Below are 19576 nucleotides of genomic sequence, written 5' to 3'. Positions count from 1 at the left end.
GCTTACTGGGAAATTCAAGGACTCGGCGGCATCCAAGAACCTGCAGCAGCAGCAGCAGCCGAAGCAGCAGCGGGTCGGACCGAAAAGCTCACCGTCTGTCTCCACACGAGAGTGTGAGGTGAGCAAAAGAACTGCTGCAGTGAAAAGACGGCTTGAACTCGTGTAGTACAGCGAAGTGTTAGAAATTCACTTGTCTCTGAGGAAGCTTGCCGTTCATAACAGCGCACTTGGTTTATCCTAATGCGCAATAATAGACGGGAGCAGTTCGTGCGTCGTCGAAACAAAACGCGTGTTTACTTCATTCTTAATCCAAGGAATAAATATGAACTTTCTTTTATAATCGTCGGGCTTAAAGGGATAGAAAGCCGTGTCTGGCGTAAAGAAATTTCCTGTCTCAAGGGGTAGAAAGAATATCGATTTATAACTCCGTTATTTTGTTTGTTAGTAAAAATAGTGCCAACTTTGTGAATGACCGTCATTTGATATCGTTGGTCATGCCGCTCGGTTATATTATCATTGCATTGGTTCTATTTTTCAGCCCCATCCACGCACGTGGCTGCGATGGAATTTGCGTCAGAGACGACGGCGGTAGTCGGTGTGCTTCTCGTACTTGTGTTGCTGGTGGTCACAGCCCTTATCTCGTCCAATGGAGGATACCGGGGACGGATTCCGAAAGGCGCGCGTCTGCCGCCGGGGCCCTCAGACCTGCCACTTCTCGGCGACATCAAGACCCTGCTCAGTGGTCTGAGTGCACAGCGGGCGCTTGCCTGGTCCCGAATATACGGACCTGTTGTCAGGTATCGACACTGTTATTTATTTCAGTGCTATGCAGAGAAGGCTTTAAGCTTGTAGAAGCAAGTATATTTTCACGTTACGCTAAAAAATGGCCGGGTAGTGTATATTTGCCGCACGCCTTTACGCAAGTTGATGCACCTCGCTCTTTTATAATCGCCTCTGCCTACTTTGATGGCGCTAGCTTTCGCGGTAGATCAAATGAGCTGATGAGAATTAGGTGTCATGGTGAGGTATTTCTAAGTCCTTCATGCTTACCTTCTCCGCAAGAATAGATCAATCTGAAAACTGTTACCGGCTATACATCACCAAGATATACGGCGTCGTGCACTGCAGCTTCGAAGGATACAAGTTGCATCACTGTCAGACCGGAGCGCTAATAATCAATCGTCTCGAAGCAAGCTCGCGCGCGGCGGGAACCATGACACTTCGCAAGGACTTCATTGAATATCGGGCAGAAATGTGTGATCCCGCGTTCTTTTGACGGTAATTCTTCTAAAGGCAGTTATAGAAACATTCAAAAGTTAAGACCACCGATCATATTACATGGAAGTCATAGGCAAAGCCTCGAAGGGAGCATGAGATTTCGGAGGACAATCGTTGTGAAAGAAATTATCGCTTTATTGCTATGCTTTTAGAGGAATTAACATTGATTAGCCCGTGCTTGCCCTAAATTTATGCATATCCTACAATACATCTCCCTACCGGTATCAGGCACTCAGCAGCCTGCGCTAGCGGCACGCCATGTTGCGACAACGATATGCGCGCCGCGCCCTGGAGGTAGTGCTGTGTGTTTCTTGGAGCAGCAGCGCCATCATACCTACTTGTCGTCGCTCATACATAGCGTGTGACATGAGTTTTATTGCAACGGGACGCGGGCGAACGGTTAGCAGCCGGAGATGTTCAGCCAAGCCCAGCAACCACGAGCTCACGCAGGTGGCTGAGGCTGCTTATGCGCCGGTCCCTTTTCTTCGGCTACAATCACGCTCAGCACTAAAAGACGCCATAGTGGCGGCTTAAGGCGCAGGCACGACAAGTGAATTGTAGTCCGGCTTGATGTGATGGACGTTGACAAGTTCGCGGCCACGATGGCGCAGGTCTGTTGACGGCGTGACTGGCTCCACAAGGTAATTAACGGAGGACATTCGCTCCATGTTCTGTAGGGGCCCATGATATCTAGCGACAAATTTAGTGACAGGCCAGGTGTGGTCGTGAGTGCCTTAACCCAAACCAATGAACCAGCAAAAAAAAGTGCATAGAGAATGGTCGTCAGGTAGCCGGGATTGCTGCTTCCACTGGTCCTTGGTAGTTAAAGAGTGAGCAACCTGGCGGCATTCCTCAGCATGTCGAGCAGCTTCGGACAGCGGAGCACTTTCGGATGAATCAGGCTTTTAATAAATGATCGTGTCAAAAGTATTGGAAAGTTCGTGTCCGCATAGAAGTAGGGAGAAAATCCCGTAGTAGTTTCTGGCGCTAATTGGAGGCATATGTTACGAAGAGCCTGGTCCCAATTAGAATGATCAGACACGACGTACATTGACAGCACATGGCCAAGATTGCAGTTGAAGCCCTCTGTCATGCCGTTGGTTTGCGGATGGTATGCAGTCCTGGTACGGTGGATGATTCCGTATTCATCGAGCAGCGCCACCAAAGCATCGGAAACGAAGGCACGGCCTCTATGGCTCAGGAGTTCGGGAGAGGCACCATGGCTGAGAACAAAATGTTGTAAGAAGGCACGGTCTCTATCACTCAGGAGTTCGCGAGAGGCACCATGGCTGATGACGGAGTGCTGTAAGTTGAGCGATACAACGTCACGGGCAGCGGCAGACGGTAGAGTGGCTGCTTCAGTATAGCGGTTCAAGGGATACATAGCGACGGTATTCCAGAGCTTAGCAGCTGAAGTCGATGGAAGCGGACAGTATATGTCGATGCCAATACGATAAAAGGGTTGACTAGGGCACGGAAGGGGCTGTGACCGATACACTTTTCCGGAAGGAACTGAGCATCAAAGCCCCTATACGTTCCCAAACGCGATCGCCTCTCTCCTCCGCCGGCTCCTCTCCTAAACCGCTTGTTCTTTTAATTTTTATATTTACCTTTTCCTTGCGAAAGCAAGTCGGCGGTGGCGCCCCCTCGAAAGTTATCGTTGAAGCTTTCCGCCCGGCGCGCGCCGCCGCCGCCAGCGACGGTGGCTGCGCAGAGGGACTTTTGACATGGAGCTGAGGCGGAAAAAAAAGTATATCAAGCGCGCGCTATCATCGCCCAATCAGAGATACAGGAGAGAAAGACGCGGCGTTGTTCAAATGATGGCGGTACTTTTCCGAAGGTAGAGGGGCTTTACTGAGCATAGGAGTGAATGAACTGTCGCACATAGTTTTACAGGTAACGCAAAAAATAATAATATTCCAGGCGCAGTGCAGTGTAGGTCTTGAATAAGCCGTCGGAGGAGCGGCACTTCCGTTATCAGTTCGCACGAGGCTCAGCACCTCCACCACTTGAAATGAGGTTTATTGCAATGGGACGCGGGAGAACGGGCAGCAGTCGGAGATGTTAGGCGAAACGCAGCAACCACGAGCTCATGCAGGTGGCATTGCTGCATAGGCACCGGCCACTCTTCTTCGTTACACGTGCTTTTCCACTAGATGTCCAGGAACAAATGCGTTTGTACAAAACATGAGCATGTAGGAAATGCTACGTCTCACTATTGCAGGGTTAAGGCCGGCTCTTCGGAAACCATCGTCTTGAACGACTTGGACATAATACGGACCTTCTTGAACCACAAGGACTTGCTGTATCGCTCGAAGAGTTGGGTTCCTGAGCGAGACTGTTGACTTAGGTAAGAATGCGCAGCATGTAAGAATTAAAAAAAAAAGCAATGAAACAATACTGTTACACATAATGAGTAGGAGGACACAAAAGAGACAGAAATATAAGTGTTTCTCTACGGAGATACGTCTAGTCGTTCTGTACTGACGTGTGAATGAAGTCTATATTACCGATTCACAGCCTAACGTTTGTTTTTCTAATATATACTTAATGATTGTAAAATGTAGATCTATCTGTCAAGACGTGTCAATACAGGTCAGTGCACACCACGGAGTTACATTTGCTCCGGGATCTCCTAATGCCCTCCACACCTGCGATACCCCTCTAGACAGTGACTGCCCTTGTGGCATGCTACAGGAATTAACATCTTGAGGTGGGACTGATCAGTGCCATAGTGCGGAGAAGCCCCCCCCCCCCCCCAAGGCTCTATGGACACTAGCTGCTGACAACTTACCTTAAAATCTGCGTTAGTTGAATATATATATATATATATATATATATATATATTGTTACGCGCGAAGTAGACCGTTTATCACCATTACGGATGAAGGGGGCCGTTTATTTTAGGTCGCGAAGGTGAGCGCAAGAGCGGCCAGCTGGTTGGTGGACTCAGCGTCGTCCTCTTCTTCTTTTCCAACCCGGGACCGCAAGCACGATCACCGGTCGTCGTTTTTATCACTCACGCGTACGTGCAACAATATATATATATATATATATATATATATATATATGGTGCACGTACGCGTGAGTGATAAACCACGTACATAGAAACTGTTCAGAACAGCGCCGCTCGCTTTATCACCTTAGATTACTCACCAGAAAACAGCCTTCCCAGAATTCGAACGGACACCCTCCTTCCCGATTCTTACATCTCGCCGCACCATCTCACGTCCCGCTGTTCTACATTTCTAAAACACCTACCGCACGTCCGCACACCAAAGTCATAGTTATGCCCTCACAAGCACACGTAGCCGTGCAATGGCGTTTAAGCCTTCGTTTTTTCCGTAAGGTTAATATGCCTTGGAACCGCCTACCTAATATCACTCTCTCCCGCCATGACCGCAAAATATTTTTCCCAAAGCTAAATGATCATCTTTTGTAAAACACGTTAAGCATTGGGACATCGCGCATCAAGCATAAATCACATCATTCGCACTCTATCTATTTGTGTTTACTTTATATAAATGACCTATTTACTGTAAGAGTGTCTTGCTTACTTAATATTTTGTTGTAATGTTGTTGCGATCTTCTTGTGTTCGTGTTTTTTTTTGTATTTTATTACAACAGCTCAAGTTAACCACAAAGAAGTACCCACTCGCCCGCCCTCTTTATGTAAAGTCTTTGGGTCTTTAGTTTGCACTAAATGAAATAAGGTGGGGTGCACTTTTGGCGCATTCATCAGAGTTGGTGCTATATAGAACAGTGCCAAAATAAGGGCGTGTCAAGGGCGTTTCGCGTTTCATTGTAGCCTTTGGGTGTAAAACGCCTTGCAGCTTACTTACGGTGTGTATTAAGCTGTATCATAGCTTCCTATATTCTTTTCCACGGCCGCTTATCGGCTACGGTGCCCCATTTAAAGCTCCTTTTTTGTCATCTCGTCTTGAGTCGTTTCTCCGGCAGGGGAGCGATCATCCCAGAATCACCTGGCGTGCTGCGTTCACTCCGAAACGTGCAAAATAAGCGTTGTCGTCTGCTTGCATGCATCTGGAAGTTTGTAGACTGTTGCTTTTTTAACGTGATTCGCACGGAAAGCGAACTGAGTGTACTTCGTCGCAATGCTGCCTGCATTGGAAGTAGTTTGATTGCTCAGGAAATCGGACGGCAGCGACGATCAGATATCCGAGCTGTGCTGTCTGGTGTAGAGAAAACGTTATAAGGGTCATTATTACGACGCCAAGCACCAGTAATGTGATGGCTGAGGAGAGCAGCGTGTACACAATGACAGTGTGGCAATAGAAAGTGAACGTGCTGTAGGACTTCCCTTTTACAAGTAGCACTACAGTAGAAGGTTCTGGGCAAAGACAAAACACTGTTTCCTACTTCTGAAGTGATGGTTTTGGTTACCGCAGGCAGTTACTTGGCCAGAACTATGGGCGAGAACGTAGCATGCGATGAGTGTTTCAGTTTCGCCACAAAGCCTGAATCGTCGGCGCCGTCAGATGATTTCATCAAGCAGCAGCATAGAGGCGCGCCCCTGTACCTTTCTGAGAAGCTTCTCGGGATAGTGTACCGTTTGTTTATGGACACCGCTCCCCAAAAAGAATAAATATGCAGCATCCCCTCAGAGAAGCTGTGGCTACCGTCGCCCATGTGCTCCGAGAAAAATAAGCTTTCGTATTTGCATAAACCGGGCACCACGAAAAGCTGTTGAACACTTTCTTCGCAATTTTAGGCCCTTTTTAATGAAATACGCTGTGTAAATCGTGGACAAGGGACGACTTTGCAAAGATGCTCCCACAGAAACCGCGTTCCAGCTAAGTGTTGAAACTTTGAGTGGTAATTGGTGAGGAATATAGAGGGTGTCCCAACTACCATGAACCAAGATTTAAAAATATGCAAATTCGACGTACCTAGACACAACGTGCGTACTGTTGTTTGCCGTCGCTTGGAGGTATTCAGATTATTTTTTGCATTCCGCCAAATTACATGATTAACCTTAGTAAATTAATTAAGGACCTTTCCGAATAATATAATTACAGAAAAAGTGTCAATTAGAAAACAGCAGAGCAACATGAAAAACTCCCTATACAGCTTTCGGTTGCTCAATACGTCCTACATAAAAGCGTTTTTCCGTCCTATATACGGACGCTGCAGTATATGACGGCAAAGTGGCACGTGCGGCCGGGGCGGTTAAAGAATATGGAACACCGATGGCGTGCTGCACAGTCAGTGGCGTCGAGACGGTTGAAGCTGAGGAAGTGCCCATAGCCTTGGCCGTCAGCCAAAGTGGGGTAAAGGTGGTCATCAGCAACTCCGAAAACGCTGTGAGAAATTACGAATCGGGGAGGGTGACGGAGACTGCCATCCGTATATTAAACAGGGAACAGATGGTTCTGCTCATTTGGGCACCAGCTCGCCAGGGACGGAGAGGGAACGAGGAGGCTCATTTCGCCGCCCGAGGTCTCACTTACCGGTTGACCTTTGGAACCTCCCAAGTCACCGAAACTATAAACAGAAGGAGGATATGCGTGCGTAACAGGAAGTCACAGTACACTACAGACTAAATCGACAAATTTACCCGGGAGCGCACAGAATGCTCAGTAACAAAGATGAGGTCATGTGGAGGAAATTACAGATGGGGGTTTTTTCAAACCCCCTATTCTACAGCAAGTGGCACCCAGAAGTATTCAGGTCAAAGTGAAAATTCTGTGATGAGGCAGCAAATCTGGTACACATGGTGTGGACATGTCGAATTAAGGATGATAGTTCACGCACTTTAGAATACTGGGAGGCTTTGTTCCGCAGCCCAGACCCCAACGTCCAGCAGGACATCATCGGTCAAACCCTTGCTGCTGCTGTGTCTCAAGGTATTCCAGCGGACGGCTAGGGGCGACGGGGGAGATGGATTTCTCTCCTGACGTTCATTGACTGGTGTTTCAAAGGCGAAGCATTTCTTGTCGAACATTTGCTGCTTTGACCGTATCTATCTACCTAGCTGCCTACGACTTTGTGCTCTCAAGGTCGTTACGTTAACTTGGTATGTACCAAAATTGGCATACTACGACAAGAGGATATGACGAACACAAATGATATGCAATTTATGACCTACATGACATGCGTGTCATGTAGGTCATAAAACAGCCGCCTACGTCTTGGTGCTCTCATGGTCGTTTCGTTAACTTGGTGGGTACCACATTGATATATTATGACAAGAGTGTATGAAGAACATAAACGATAGGTCATGACAAAAATGTCATGACATGCGTGTCATGTAGGTCATGACAATGACCCAGCGAGAAAGTTTAACACTCAAAAACCGCTCAAATTGGTTTGGACGTGGGTACTAAGTGAAGGAAACACTACATGATGCTGGTAGAAGTAATAGTCATGAGCATGACTCAGCAAAAATGACAATGACTCAGCCATAAAATATTAACACTCAAAAACCACTGGAATGGGTTCGGACGTGGGCACTAAGAGAAGGGAACACTAAAAAACGATGGTAGAAGTCATGGTCATGAACATGACTCAGCAAAATGACGACTCAGCAAACAAAATATTGACACTCAAAAGCCACTGAAATGGGTTCGGACGGGGGCACTTAGTGAAGGAAACACTAAAGGATGCTGGTAGAAGTCATAGTCGTGAGAATGACTCAACAAAATGACAATGACTAAGCGAAAAAAAGATTAACACTCAAAAACCACTGGAATGGGTTCGGACATGGGCAGTAAGTGAAGGGAACACTCAAGGACGATGGTAGAGGTCATAGTCATGAGCCTGACTCAGCAAAATGACAATGACTCAGCGAAAAAAGTATAGCACTCAAAAACCACTAAAAAGGGTTCGGACGTGGGTACTAAGTGAAGTAAACACTACAGGATGCTGGTAGAAGTCATAGTCACGGGTATGACTAACGCTTTCGCCCTAAGGTCTCTTAGGTGTAGCTAAAGGGACTCCCGAGGACTCATGACATGAACGTCGTGACATGCGTGTCATGTAGGTCGTGAAAGAGCCACCTACGTCTTGGTGCTCTCATGGTCGCTTCTTTAACTTGGTAGGCTTCCCGCACACTGCTTTGCATAACATGGGTTCCCACAGGGCGTGGGATCTGATGGCGTTTTTTAATAAGACTTTTCCTCCTCCTCCTCCAAACGTGAAAGAAACCCGCGAATACACACGCAAAATTGCCACGCGACTAGTCGCTCGAGGCACTTCACGTGTATTCGCTAGATCTTTTAATGCTGGGAAAAACTCTTTTATGTAGCACGTAGTGAGAAACCGAAAGCTGTTTCGGGAGTCACCTAAGAGCATAATTTCCACATCATTAACGAAATCGAATATTGGCGCTCTTCCTTCTCTTTGCAATTTTCTTCCCGTCCGCAAGTTCACTACGTCCAGTCAAGTCTTCTTGCCACTCGCTGTGCCTGATTACCAAAGATGCTCTTGACACTTTGAATTTACCATTTACAATTTGGCTCGCTGAGTATGAGCATTCCGACTACCCACACTTTCTTTCAGCCGCCATGCATGTTTATGTAGCCAACTATTGCACGGTAAGCTGTCTTCATTCTTTTTCTCCCTTATCTCTTCTTGACAGTGATGCTAAACTGAAATTCACCACAACTGAGGATTCTCGAAGAATTCTGGGATTACCGCGTCACTTATCGACGAGGTTGAGACCTAGGTGCGATGGCTGGTTTGTGCAGATTTTGCCACCGATTGGCAGGCACGGAAAGCATATAGGAGCATGTGGCTCTATGCACCATAGCTAGGGCTTAAATCGACAGCATGTGTTTGCGCGCGTCGCTTTCAAAACTTAGTGGGCTAACACATACCTTTCCAGGGTTTGGCGGTTACGGAGGCAAGTCTTGGGACGAAAACCGCCGTTTCTCAATGAAGTTACTCCGCGAACTGGGATTCGGAAGACCTGCCATGGGAGAGGTCATCGCTGTAAGTACCTGTTGTCTAAATATGCTGTGCAAAGAGCGTTTTATCTTAGTTTTATCAAAGTAAAGGGGAAAAAAGGAGAGTTACAGACTGCGTGCTCATGTCGCTTGCTTCTGTAATTTAATTAAATTACGAATAAAAATACTCTTAAGGCCCGTGTTATTTCCCTATATTATTATTCGATTTATATGGAAACAAACAGGTTTGTATGCATATTGCCACGCGTTAGTAACGCTAGATGAGGATAAGAAGAAGTTGTTTTGTTGGCTGCTGCGGCTAAAACAGCCTGGCTGACGCGACAAGGGTGTGGTACGAGAGCCACGAAGCTGCATTTACAAACTGGTAGGAGTTTTACCGACTGCTTCGTGACACCTTCAGCATCTCCGAAAGGAAAGAAATATCCGAACAGGCACCATCTTCGAGGCTCCAGATGCTGAACGAAGCCGTCGCCATGTTCGTGGAAGATATGGCACGATTGTTCCGTCGGGCCGACCCACTAATGCCAGAAGTCAAGAAGGGGCGTCTATAATGTGAGGCGTATAAGAACTGTTTTTCGCGTGCCTCGTGCGCACTACTCCTACAACAGTGTCTCGGTTCGTCCGTGAGGTAATAGTCGTGGAACGCATGCTTCGGCAGCGGCTATCGCAGTATGAACGCGAGACCACCATGACTGCTGCATGCTCGCTTCTACCTGCAAATGATGACAGGGAGTCTCTTGCCGAACTAATGCAACAAGATGTTCGAGAAGAACTCCAGAAGTATTTATACATCGGCACCGCCGAGTGCCGCGGCTGTTACGGATGTCATTCGGGACGATATCAGGCAGGTGGTTCAACCCTCGCCACCTACGCGAACCGAATCTCCCACGCTGTCGTACACGGATGCTTTTCGGGTTTCTACGCCGTCGACGGCCCATTTCTCGCAGCCACCTGCAGGGCTTCCTCGACGCTTCCCAAGCCCAAGCTACCCCACGACTCTGCAAGCAGACTTTCGTTCTGGTCCGTGGAAGTCAGCGGTATGGCGTGCTCCCGACAACAGTCCGTTGTGCTACCCCTGTGGTGAGGCTGGACACTTGTATCGCGACTGCCAGTACCGACAGATTGATCTGCGGGGATACCACCCGGACACCCGTTGCCCGCGCTATGGCGAACGCCTGCACGAAATCGAGGAATACTTGGAAAGCAACCGTCTTCCTCCTGACCCTCAGCGGAGACAGTCGCGATCGCCATCACCTCGTCGGCACGCATCATTAAACCGCGCTCGACCCGCCTTTGATTTCACTGGAGTCACCGGCGAAAGCCCACGCCGGGAAAACTGAAAACGGCGTCCTCCGGGGGTGAGGCTACTGTCATACGAACCGTCCAATATCCTCCACCGACGCCGCCCCCTCGCGACGTGACGCTGACGCCTTCCTTCGAAACCGCCAAAGGAATAATGCTGTTATTGCTGTTTCCGTCGACTGTTATCCGGTAACTGCACTTGTCGATATGGGAGCTGGTTACCCGGTTATGAGTGCCTCACTGGCCACTCGGCTACGCAAAGTGCTGACATGGTGGAACGGCCCACATCTGGTCACGTATGGAGGACACCTCGTGTCACCCATTGGACGATGCACCGCCAGACTTGCAATTGTACATCGACCTTCGGAGCGTCTTGTGCTGCCGAAGTATTCTGGGCTGGTTACATTGGGCACGGATATTTTCAGGAATATCGGGCGATCATTATTCTGCGTGACTTGTTCATGACTATTTCTAAATATGTTTCTTCGGATCCGGATATGGAGGATGAACATCATCGCGCGGCTTTACGCGTGGTCGATGACTTCGTAACCTTACCGCCTCGAAGTAGCATATTCGTCCACGTTGTGTGCCCACAAGACTACTTAGATATAGGCATCGCCGAAGGTAACCTTACCATTTTGCTGGATGGAGAAGTTGGGGTCGCACGAGGTCTCGTAGAGCTCCAAAATAGGCAAACCACGATCCTAGTTACTAACTTCAGTGGCGAATACAAGCACTCTGCGAAGCATAGCACCATGGCCTACTTTGAAACATTGCATCAATTCAACGCACGTGCTTCTGTAAGGACCATGTCGATGCAGGAAAACAGCGATGTGGACGCTACCAGTCACGTCAACGTCAATCCAAAGCTGGAACAACCCGAACAGGAGAGGCTCCTCAGCCTACTATCATCATTTAGCGACTGTTTTGCCACAACGTGGAAGGTCAAGCAGACTCCTCTAACACAGCACACAATCATCACTCAACCAACCGTCCAACCTGTCCGCCAACACGCTTACCGTGTGTCGCAGAGAGAACAGGATGCTATTCGTCATCAAGTTAAGCAAATTCTGGATGATGTAATTCAACCAACGACAAGTTCTTGGGCATCACCTGTTGCACTAGTTAACAAGAAAGATTACGACTCTGTGTCGATTATGGCAAACTGAACCAGATCACGAAAAAAGGCCATATGGTCATTCAAGATCAGGGCCATGGGGCAAAAGGAGACGCACACGTTCCTATAATACTTATACGATGACATACTCGTTAAGGAGCAATTTTTTTCAGTATTTGAGGAAATGGGAGGGTTTAGAATAATTGTGAGAAGGGGCCGGTTGCATTTCGACATTGATTATTTTAAAGAATAGCGTGGTAAGTTAAAGAAATGGAAGCGATTTACGTCCTTCAGCTTCAAGCGAATATGTGCAAGCTCAATAAAGTTTGATTTCATTTCATTATTATTAGAACCACATCGCTTACCTATAGATTTAGATTTACTTCGTTTATAGAAACTGTTCGTATTTTTTCCTCGTAAATCGTAACACTTTTTTCAATGTTATCCCCAAAAAAAGAGGGTGATTGTTATTTCGCTATTTCGTAGTGCTACTGGCAACCATCAATGTGACCTAAAAACACCGCATATCCACGGGGTGAATGATGATGAGTGGGTGAAGCTCCGGAGGGAATCATCGGTAAAACGTGAATCTTCCGCGTAATTCGCCCAGTCTCGCCGCACTAAATCGAACGATTGACTGCCACCAATGACACGCGCCATATGTGACGTCATTCCTATTTTATAACAGCGCCCTTCATTATAATTGCACCATCTCCCGCTTAAGGGGACGATATCACAAACGCGTTAGAAACGTGCAGTACTCTCTAGTAAGGGGGAGAGGCCACAGCGTCTTACGCAGCCGTTTACACATGCCTACAGTGTACTAGAATAACTCTTCTAGTACACTGTACACATGCCGGAACAGTGCACCGCGTTTGCCGACGCCATCACATGACTGCTGAGAGAGTATAACTCCCGTATTCATAAACGCTCCTCGACTTGAACTTGACTTGCCACCGCCTTCAACGCGTTTCGAACGCGCTGCCCAAGGCGGTGGCAAGTCAAGTTCAAGTCGAGGAGCGTTTATGAATACGGGGGTAAGGCGGAGAGGCCACAGCGTCTTACACCAGTATCTTACACGGGCCGTAACGCGCTAGCACAAACGCGTTAGAAACGCGCATTTTTTCGTTAATGTTGGGTATTTATAGTCATCGTGGTGCGTGTGTCCATGTGCGCTTCGTGGCGTAGTGGTTAGCGCCGCGCGTTCGGAAGCGATGGGTCTCTGGTTCGATTCCGCGCTACCGACACAACTTTCGGAATTTTTTTTCATAAAAGTAGACGTGGCTACCTACTACGACGACGACGACTACTAATACTACTACTACTACATACTACAGAGGAGGGACAGACCCACACCCTAAGGAGCTTCGCCCCTAAAATCAATGTGACCGAAATATATACATATATAGTATTTTGACTAATGCATACCGATTCAGTACTACAAGTGTGAATGTCAATTGTTAATTTGAGTTATCGGTTAACAGTACAGAAAAGAGGATTAAGTGATTGATAAAGTGGTTTCCTGAATTTCACTATAACTAAGCTCGTTAGCGTGATCTTCAAGATTTTGAAAGTTGTCGACATTCAAAAATTTGTGTGACGGCTATGAAGTCGTGTTTTATTGTGAACCGTTCGAGAATGCGACTTCTCTTCGAACAGTGCCATTTCAATTGACGCACTCCTGTGAACCTACTTCGATAGGGCATGGGGTTATTAGTGAGTTTTAGTAGTGAGCTTGAGTATAGCCTAAACCTCTTGCGTTAGCGTTAGCGGGCGACGCGACGCTACCGCAAAGAAAGGGTGCACTGCGTGGCACAAGGTAGTGTTTAGAATAGCGGAAAGAAGCAAAACGCTAACGCAAACATATACGGCGCCATCTAGATGTACAAACACAAATTACTGGAAAGCCAAATCCACACAAAATGTCGAGCTGATCTAATGCCGAATCCACAAGTGTGTCCCTAAGTCAAGCTTATCCAAAGCCACAGTCACTTTGTTAATTACGCATGTACGTGTTTGGTTTCAGTGTTCTTTTGCCAGAGTCGCGAAACACACCGAATAATGCTTGCACGCCGCGATCGAGCGTCCTGTGGGACCCATATTACCTGTCCTTTTTAAGTTGGGATGACATAGACACCCTCATGCTTCGGGAACGAGAGCGACCGCGCAGGTTGTACGTGTCCTCAAGAAGGGGCCTGCTCAACATCGCGGCTTTACACCGAGCGAATGAGCGAAATACACTTGGGCGCCATCTCGAGGCGGATACAGCAAACATGAGCAAACATGAGCAATCCCTCTCGTAAAGCCTACTGTGCCGATAATTGAGAACGTATATCGAAAGCAACGCCGATTTGTCACCTGTACGCCGCTGTCGAAGCATCATCACATAAATCTAAAGCAAACACGAGCATTAGTGCGGAACGAATGAGTCGAACAGTGCAGGCCGACGACTCGATAGATCCGAAGCGGACGGCTCTCGCTTCAACAGGCGCCGCCATCTTGCCCTACGTATGAAATGCCTTGCTTGCATTAGCGTTAAGCCCGACCCTCCTGGAGCGAACTTCCCCGACGATGTTCGCGCGTCAAAAAATGTAGCGAGACGCGCCGCCGTGTTTTCGCCTCACCGCCCCTCATGCGACGATCCAGCGGCGAACGCCGCCGAGTCGCTATCAATGTGTGCCAGCCATGAAGCAGAAGATTGCTGTTTTTTAAATGTAATCCACAGTAAGGTTTAGCATGCTGCGAAACTTAATAACGTCATAACTTAGTGTTTTATAATTTTTCTTGAGTTATTTAGTCTACATTTTACGCTTGGCTATTCGCAACCTCCAGAAAGCTCAGAAAACAGCTTGGCTCTGCCAACATTGTGCCCATGCGAATTCAGTGGGTAGTGCCATGAGGTAGTTTTAGTGTTACGTAAGCGTAATAACGGGTTTAGGAGAAATAGTGTTACCGTTCCGCAAACGAACTTTGCAGAAAGAGAGTTTTAGTATAGCGTGATACCGTAGTTTACGTGCGGGACGCTATTCTATTACGCTTTGAATTTCGCATACATAGGGCACCTAAGTAATTCTACTTGTGTGTGTGTCCGGAAAGTGCGAGAGGCAGGGCAATGGAAGCCAGGAGCGCGTTGTATTTTTACTTCCCATGTCCGCCGATCTGCAGCGAAACAGACCAGCAGCACAAGCTGTGTACCATAGCCTCCGAAATCTTCCCATCGCAGAGGCCATATGCCGTCGTCGCGCCTCTCTTCCAACTTTACCGACAGGTGGCGCTCGCATCTCAAGGAACATTTCTCTCGTTAGGGTTAGGCGCGTTCGAAACGAGAAGCGATCTCGAAAATTCGTCAAGATTAGCCATAACACTCTCTCGTCGAAGCGGCATGAGACTAAGCAAAGCCGTTTGCGCAGTCATTTGCTACGAACGAAGTGAATTCTACAAAAACAACGCCAAATTATGTTCGAAGCGGGCGACCGGGACCGCCGCCATGTTTTGCGTAAACTCAATCCCATGATGCAACGGCCGGAAGTGCTGCCTCCTCATTGGATCAGGCTTGTCGCCGTGCGCTGAACGCTTCCCGCGGCGGGCGAAAATATACATCCTCTCCAAGTCGGTGGCGCGCCTCCTGATTTTTGACGCCGTCCGACGAGAGGCCGCCATTGGACGAAGTTCGCCGCTTGGACGCCGGAAATTAGTTCTATGAGGGTCGGGAGTGTTCATCGCTAAATCCCCAAAATAGCGTACGTACGTAAGAGCTCCAGCTCCGTTTACGTACAGCGCATGCTCAGTGTGGTGTACACAACGCTCACGCTAACTGTTTGCGTTTGCTGCTTTACGCTATACTAGAAATAGCGTAAAAAGTTTGCGTTAGCATTAGCGTGCGACGCAACGCTAACGCAACAAAATGCTGAAATGCGCGGCACAAGGTAGTGTTTAGTATAGCGGAACGGAGCAAAACGCTAACGCTAGCGCAAATACACCTGGGCGCCATATCGAGACGGATACAGCAAACATGAGCAAACATGAGCAAACCCTCTCGTTAAGCCTACTGCGCCGCTAATCGACAACGTATATTGAAAGTAAAGCCCATTTGTCATCTGTACGCCACTGTCGAAGCATTATCACACAATTCTAAAGCAAACACGATCATTCGTAGGGAACGAATGAGCCGAACACTGCAGGCCGACAACTCGATAGATCCGAAGCGGGCAGCGCTCACTTCGACTGGCGCCGCCATGTTGTCGTACGTAAAGCTCCCCTTGCGTGCGTTAGCGTTCATCGCTAAATTCCGAAAATAGCGTACGTACATAAGAGCTCCAGCACTGTTTACGTACAGAGCATGCGCAGTGTAGTGTAGGCAATGCTAATGCTAACGCTAACTCTTTACGTTTGCTTCTTTACGCTATACTAAAACTGTCTATTATGTGAATACAGAATGCGTGAGAATCCACAATTATATTGAAAAAAAAAGTTTCGCAGTTTCGCACAAAAGGCGAAGCATTTAGTAGAGAGCTATAAGGAGTAGGGATAGTAGTTTTATCGGCTGCATAAACTTGACACATTCGCTTACTAACTGAATTAACAAGCGTGGTTTCAACGCGCACAAGCAAACATGAATAGACTCGATGACCGGAGACAACCGCTGTCAAAACGGGGGCATGGGGAAGCGCGGCCGCCGCGGCGAGCAAAGGTTCGTGCGGTCTATCGCTTAAACAGAAACTGAGCGGCGTACGCACAGCGCATACAAAGGTCAGAGCCATGTGGAGATCGCTTTCAAGATTCGGTGCGGGTGACAACACCGACAGCCGGCACAGGCGCAAAGTACAAGAATGCATTTGTGGGCAGAGTAAAAGCCGCCCCCCCCTCCCTTCCTCCCTCCCGCGCTGCCTTCCCGCTTCGCTCCTTTCGCGTGGGAGATTGCGTCGCCAGTTACCCTTGCGCCCGGTTGCAAGATACACAACTGGTGCCGCAGCACAGCGTCACCCCCCTCCCTCCCTCCCATACCCCCACGGCCTTTCGCGCGACAGAAGTCGCGTTTTCCCTCCGACGTGCGTTCGCTCTCCGTGAAGGCGCGCGACCCCCCCCCCCCCCCGCGCGCTTTCACTCGCACATACGGCACGCGGTGACGATTTTATCGCCCTTGGACTTTATACGGAACCTCATGGCGACGACGACGCCAACGGCATAAATCCGCTTGAAGTGTCCATATAATTGCTATCGCAATAAAACAAACTTTCGATGAAGGTGTGCACCTGAGACAAAGGTACACACAGTGCTGCAAACAGCGTCTACGGTCGCTTTAGAATGGGTGGTTTCGATTTTGAATATCTTATTGTGCACAACAGTTGAATATAGGCATGAAAAGGATCGGTAATGTGTGTTCAATCGTTCGTCGCGGTACGTTGGTTGAGCTGCGACAGAGAAGTTATCTGAAAAAGCATACCTGTGATTGAACGGATTGCCCTCGTTTTGAATACCCGCATATGTAGCCACTATACGTAACAACAATTTTTATTACACTACACCACAGTCGCTTTGCGCAAGCAAATATACAAAATGACAATGGTTTAACAGCAGGCTTATCTCATGCATAATACTTTGGACTTTACTGAGCGCTGGCCTTTCACTATACCGGCGTTAGCATTGTCATGCACATACTACAGAATCAATACCTATCCGTCATGCCCACATTCTTGGAGGAGCAGCATACAAAAACAGTAGTGCACTTGTATTTGTGTGAACGTTAAAGAATGCGAAATATAGTCAGAGTTATTCAGCGTCCCCCCTTATGGTACCTTTGATAGCATTAGTGGCACTTTAGGACATGCAGAAAAAAGAATTTAGGACATACGTTATGAAAATTTATTTGTCAACTTGTGGCCTTGTCCTTTCGTCATGCATTTCCCCGATGAATAACATTTCCACACAGGAAGGATGTCGACTGCTGCTAAGTAAAATAGCTGAGTCCCAAGGGGAACCCATAGACCTGTTCGACCTCATCCTTGCCAGCGCGTCGAGCAACATTGGGGTGTTTGTTCTTGGCTACCGCTACCTGTTGGGGCACCCAGAACACCAGCATCTGTGCAAGGCACTACGTGACGAGTTTATGACTAGTCGGGCCGGCAGCGTGCTGTCCTCCTTGCCGTCGTTTGTAGCGGCTTTCTCCCAGTACTTTCCGTCCTCGCGGACGGCCACGCTCATCGCAGCCATGAGATCGATCGACGAATTTGCAAGGTGAGCCTGAATCGTTGCGAATCAGAAAACTTACGCTACCAAATTGCAGCATTTGCGCGCATTAGTTCTCAATGTTTAGGGTGTAATAAATGGCTTTTAAAGATGCTATTGCGGGTTCTTGGTATTTCTTTTAATGAACATTTTATCACTATTTAATCGTTCTAATCACATACTATTGGTACGGCCGTGGAAAAGACAATGCAGATGCTGTTGTATTGTCTATCCCCGTTAGCTCTGGCACTCCGAGTTCGTGAAAATTCTGGATAGTATTAAGCAGTTTTGTGATACTCGTGGCTAAAATATTTCACGAATGCATCAGCGTTCAATGGTGGGATGTCTCGCCGTGTTGAAGAAGTGCTTTGTGACGACCCGATGCTTAGAATACTAATGGCTTTCTCGGATCGTTTGGCACAGAATGGTTGCAATTAGTAAATATCAGTGGGACATTTGCTAATGGACATGAATTCAACACTTGAAGACTTGTGTGCCACAGTACTAACATCCGATGTAATTCTAACACCGTGATTCGATGTAGAGTAATTGTTTTAAACGCAAATGATTGGATATTTAATATATCTCGAAGTAGTGATCACGTTCTTTCTTATGTCGGCCCTCCCTTGACCAGTGTTTCTCGCGTTGTCCAAAGATGAGGTGTCACGTTCGCTATTGCTGCATATTAATTGAATAAGGCTTGTTAGAACAAGGGTATTTGTACGTATAGACGTATATATGTGTACATATGTTTGTGTTGCAGGGTTGTAACGCTGGGTTAGGTATTTTTCTCGTCGAATATTCGTCCCGTATATATACCGACCCTTCGCTATACTGTCCATAATGCATTACAAGCTAGGCCAACTCCAATTGCATTTAGAAATTATACTTGCCACAATGGTGCAAGGCATTTTCCGAATGTGTGGCTGATGCGTTCGACTGTGTGCCTTTGTAACAATGAACGCAGGAAGTAAACAACAAATAAATTAGGTCGAGGTTTCACAAACCGTTCTTGTTGAATGGACTGGCTGAATATGTAACGCAGGAAGTAATATGCCCTTTTTAGCACCCACCTGTCCCATCACGTGGCAACGTTGGGTGACAACGAGGATCGCGACTTTATCGACGCCTACCTAAGAAAGAGCAAGGGACACGAACATGAGGCCGGCTCCACGTATAGCTGTGAGTATGAGTTATTTTTCTCTGCATTAGTTTGTCTCAATGAGCGCTACGAATTAGAAAGCAAGCAAACTCGCACATAGTACTTATTTACGCATATTGGAAGTGTTTTCATTCACTCTTTCCGACTGATATTGCTAAAGTCCGGCAGTCTCACAGATGGGTTGCTTGATGACTTCGCCAATACACTGCTTCTTGAGCAAATTAGCCGTGCACAGTGCTAAACAACTTACCACTCTGTGGATGTACCGTCTCCCCTTGGCCATTACGTAGGCTCCTAATCAGCAACGATGCAAGTTAGGTAGTGATGATATACGCGGTGTTGCGCTTAATGTCTAAGCATACTGTTGTAGTAAATGGCCGTCATTACTGAACATTATTTTTACAAATTGATAATTTACCTGTCTTTATATGGTAGCGTCAAACACCATTTCAGAAAGCATTAAGATAATATTTTCAATTCAGTTATCCTTCCCGTAGTCTTTCTCCGCATCCAAGTGGCCCGAAACTAGAGCCCACCTTCTAACTCCGGCGGGGTGGTGCAGCT

The 19576-nt window shown here is 47.5% G+C and overlaps 1 protein-coding gene across 1 annotated transcript in view; it reads left to right on the top strand.

Annotated features, from left to right (window-relative positions):
- The window catches only part of LOC119441628 (cytochrome P450 2J1), a 78799-nt gene that overhangs the window by 10324 nt on the left and 48899 nt on the right, over positions 1–19576 (top strand). Inside the window, exons 2-6 of the mRNA XM_037706233.2 lie at positions 539–797; positions 3503–3628; positions 9125–9231; positions 17555–17859; positions 18917–19032. Of these exons, the coding sequence (XP_037562161.1) occupies positions 9175–9231; positions 17555–17859; positions 18917–19032 (478 nt within the window). The 5' untranslated portion in view covers positions 539–797; positions 3503–3628; positions 9125–9174. The remainder of the gene's footprint in view (positions 1–538; positions 798–3502; positions 3629–9124; positions 9232–17554; positions 17860–18916; positions 19033–19576) is intronic.

This window comes from Dermacentor silvarum, chromosome 2 (assembly GCF_013339745.2).
Source record: "Dermacentor silvarum isolate Dsil-2018 chromosome 2, BIME_Dsil_1.4, whole genome shotgun sequence".
Taxonomy (NCBI): Eukaryota; Metazoa; Arthropoda; class Arachnida; order Ixodida; family Ixodidae; genus Dermacentor; species Dermacentor silvarum.
Note: the sequence above shows the minus strand (reverse complement) of the source record. Positions and strands in the feature narration are given on the sequence as shown.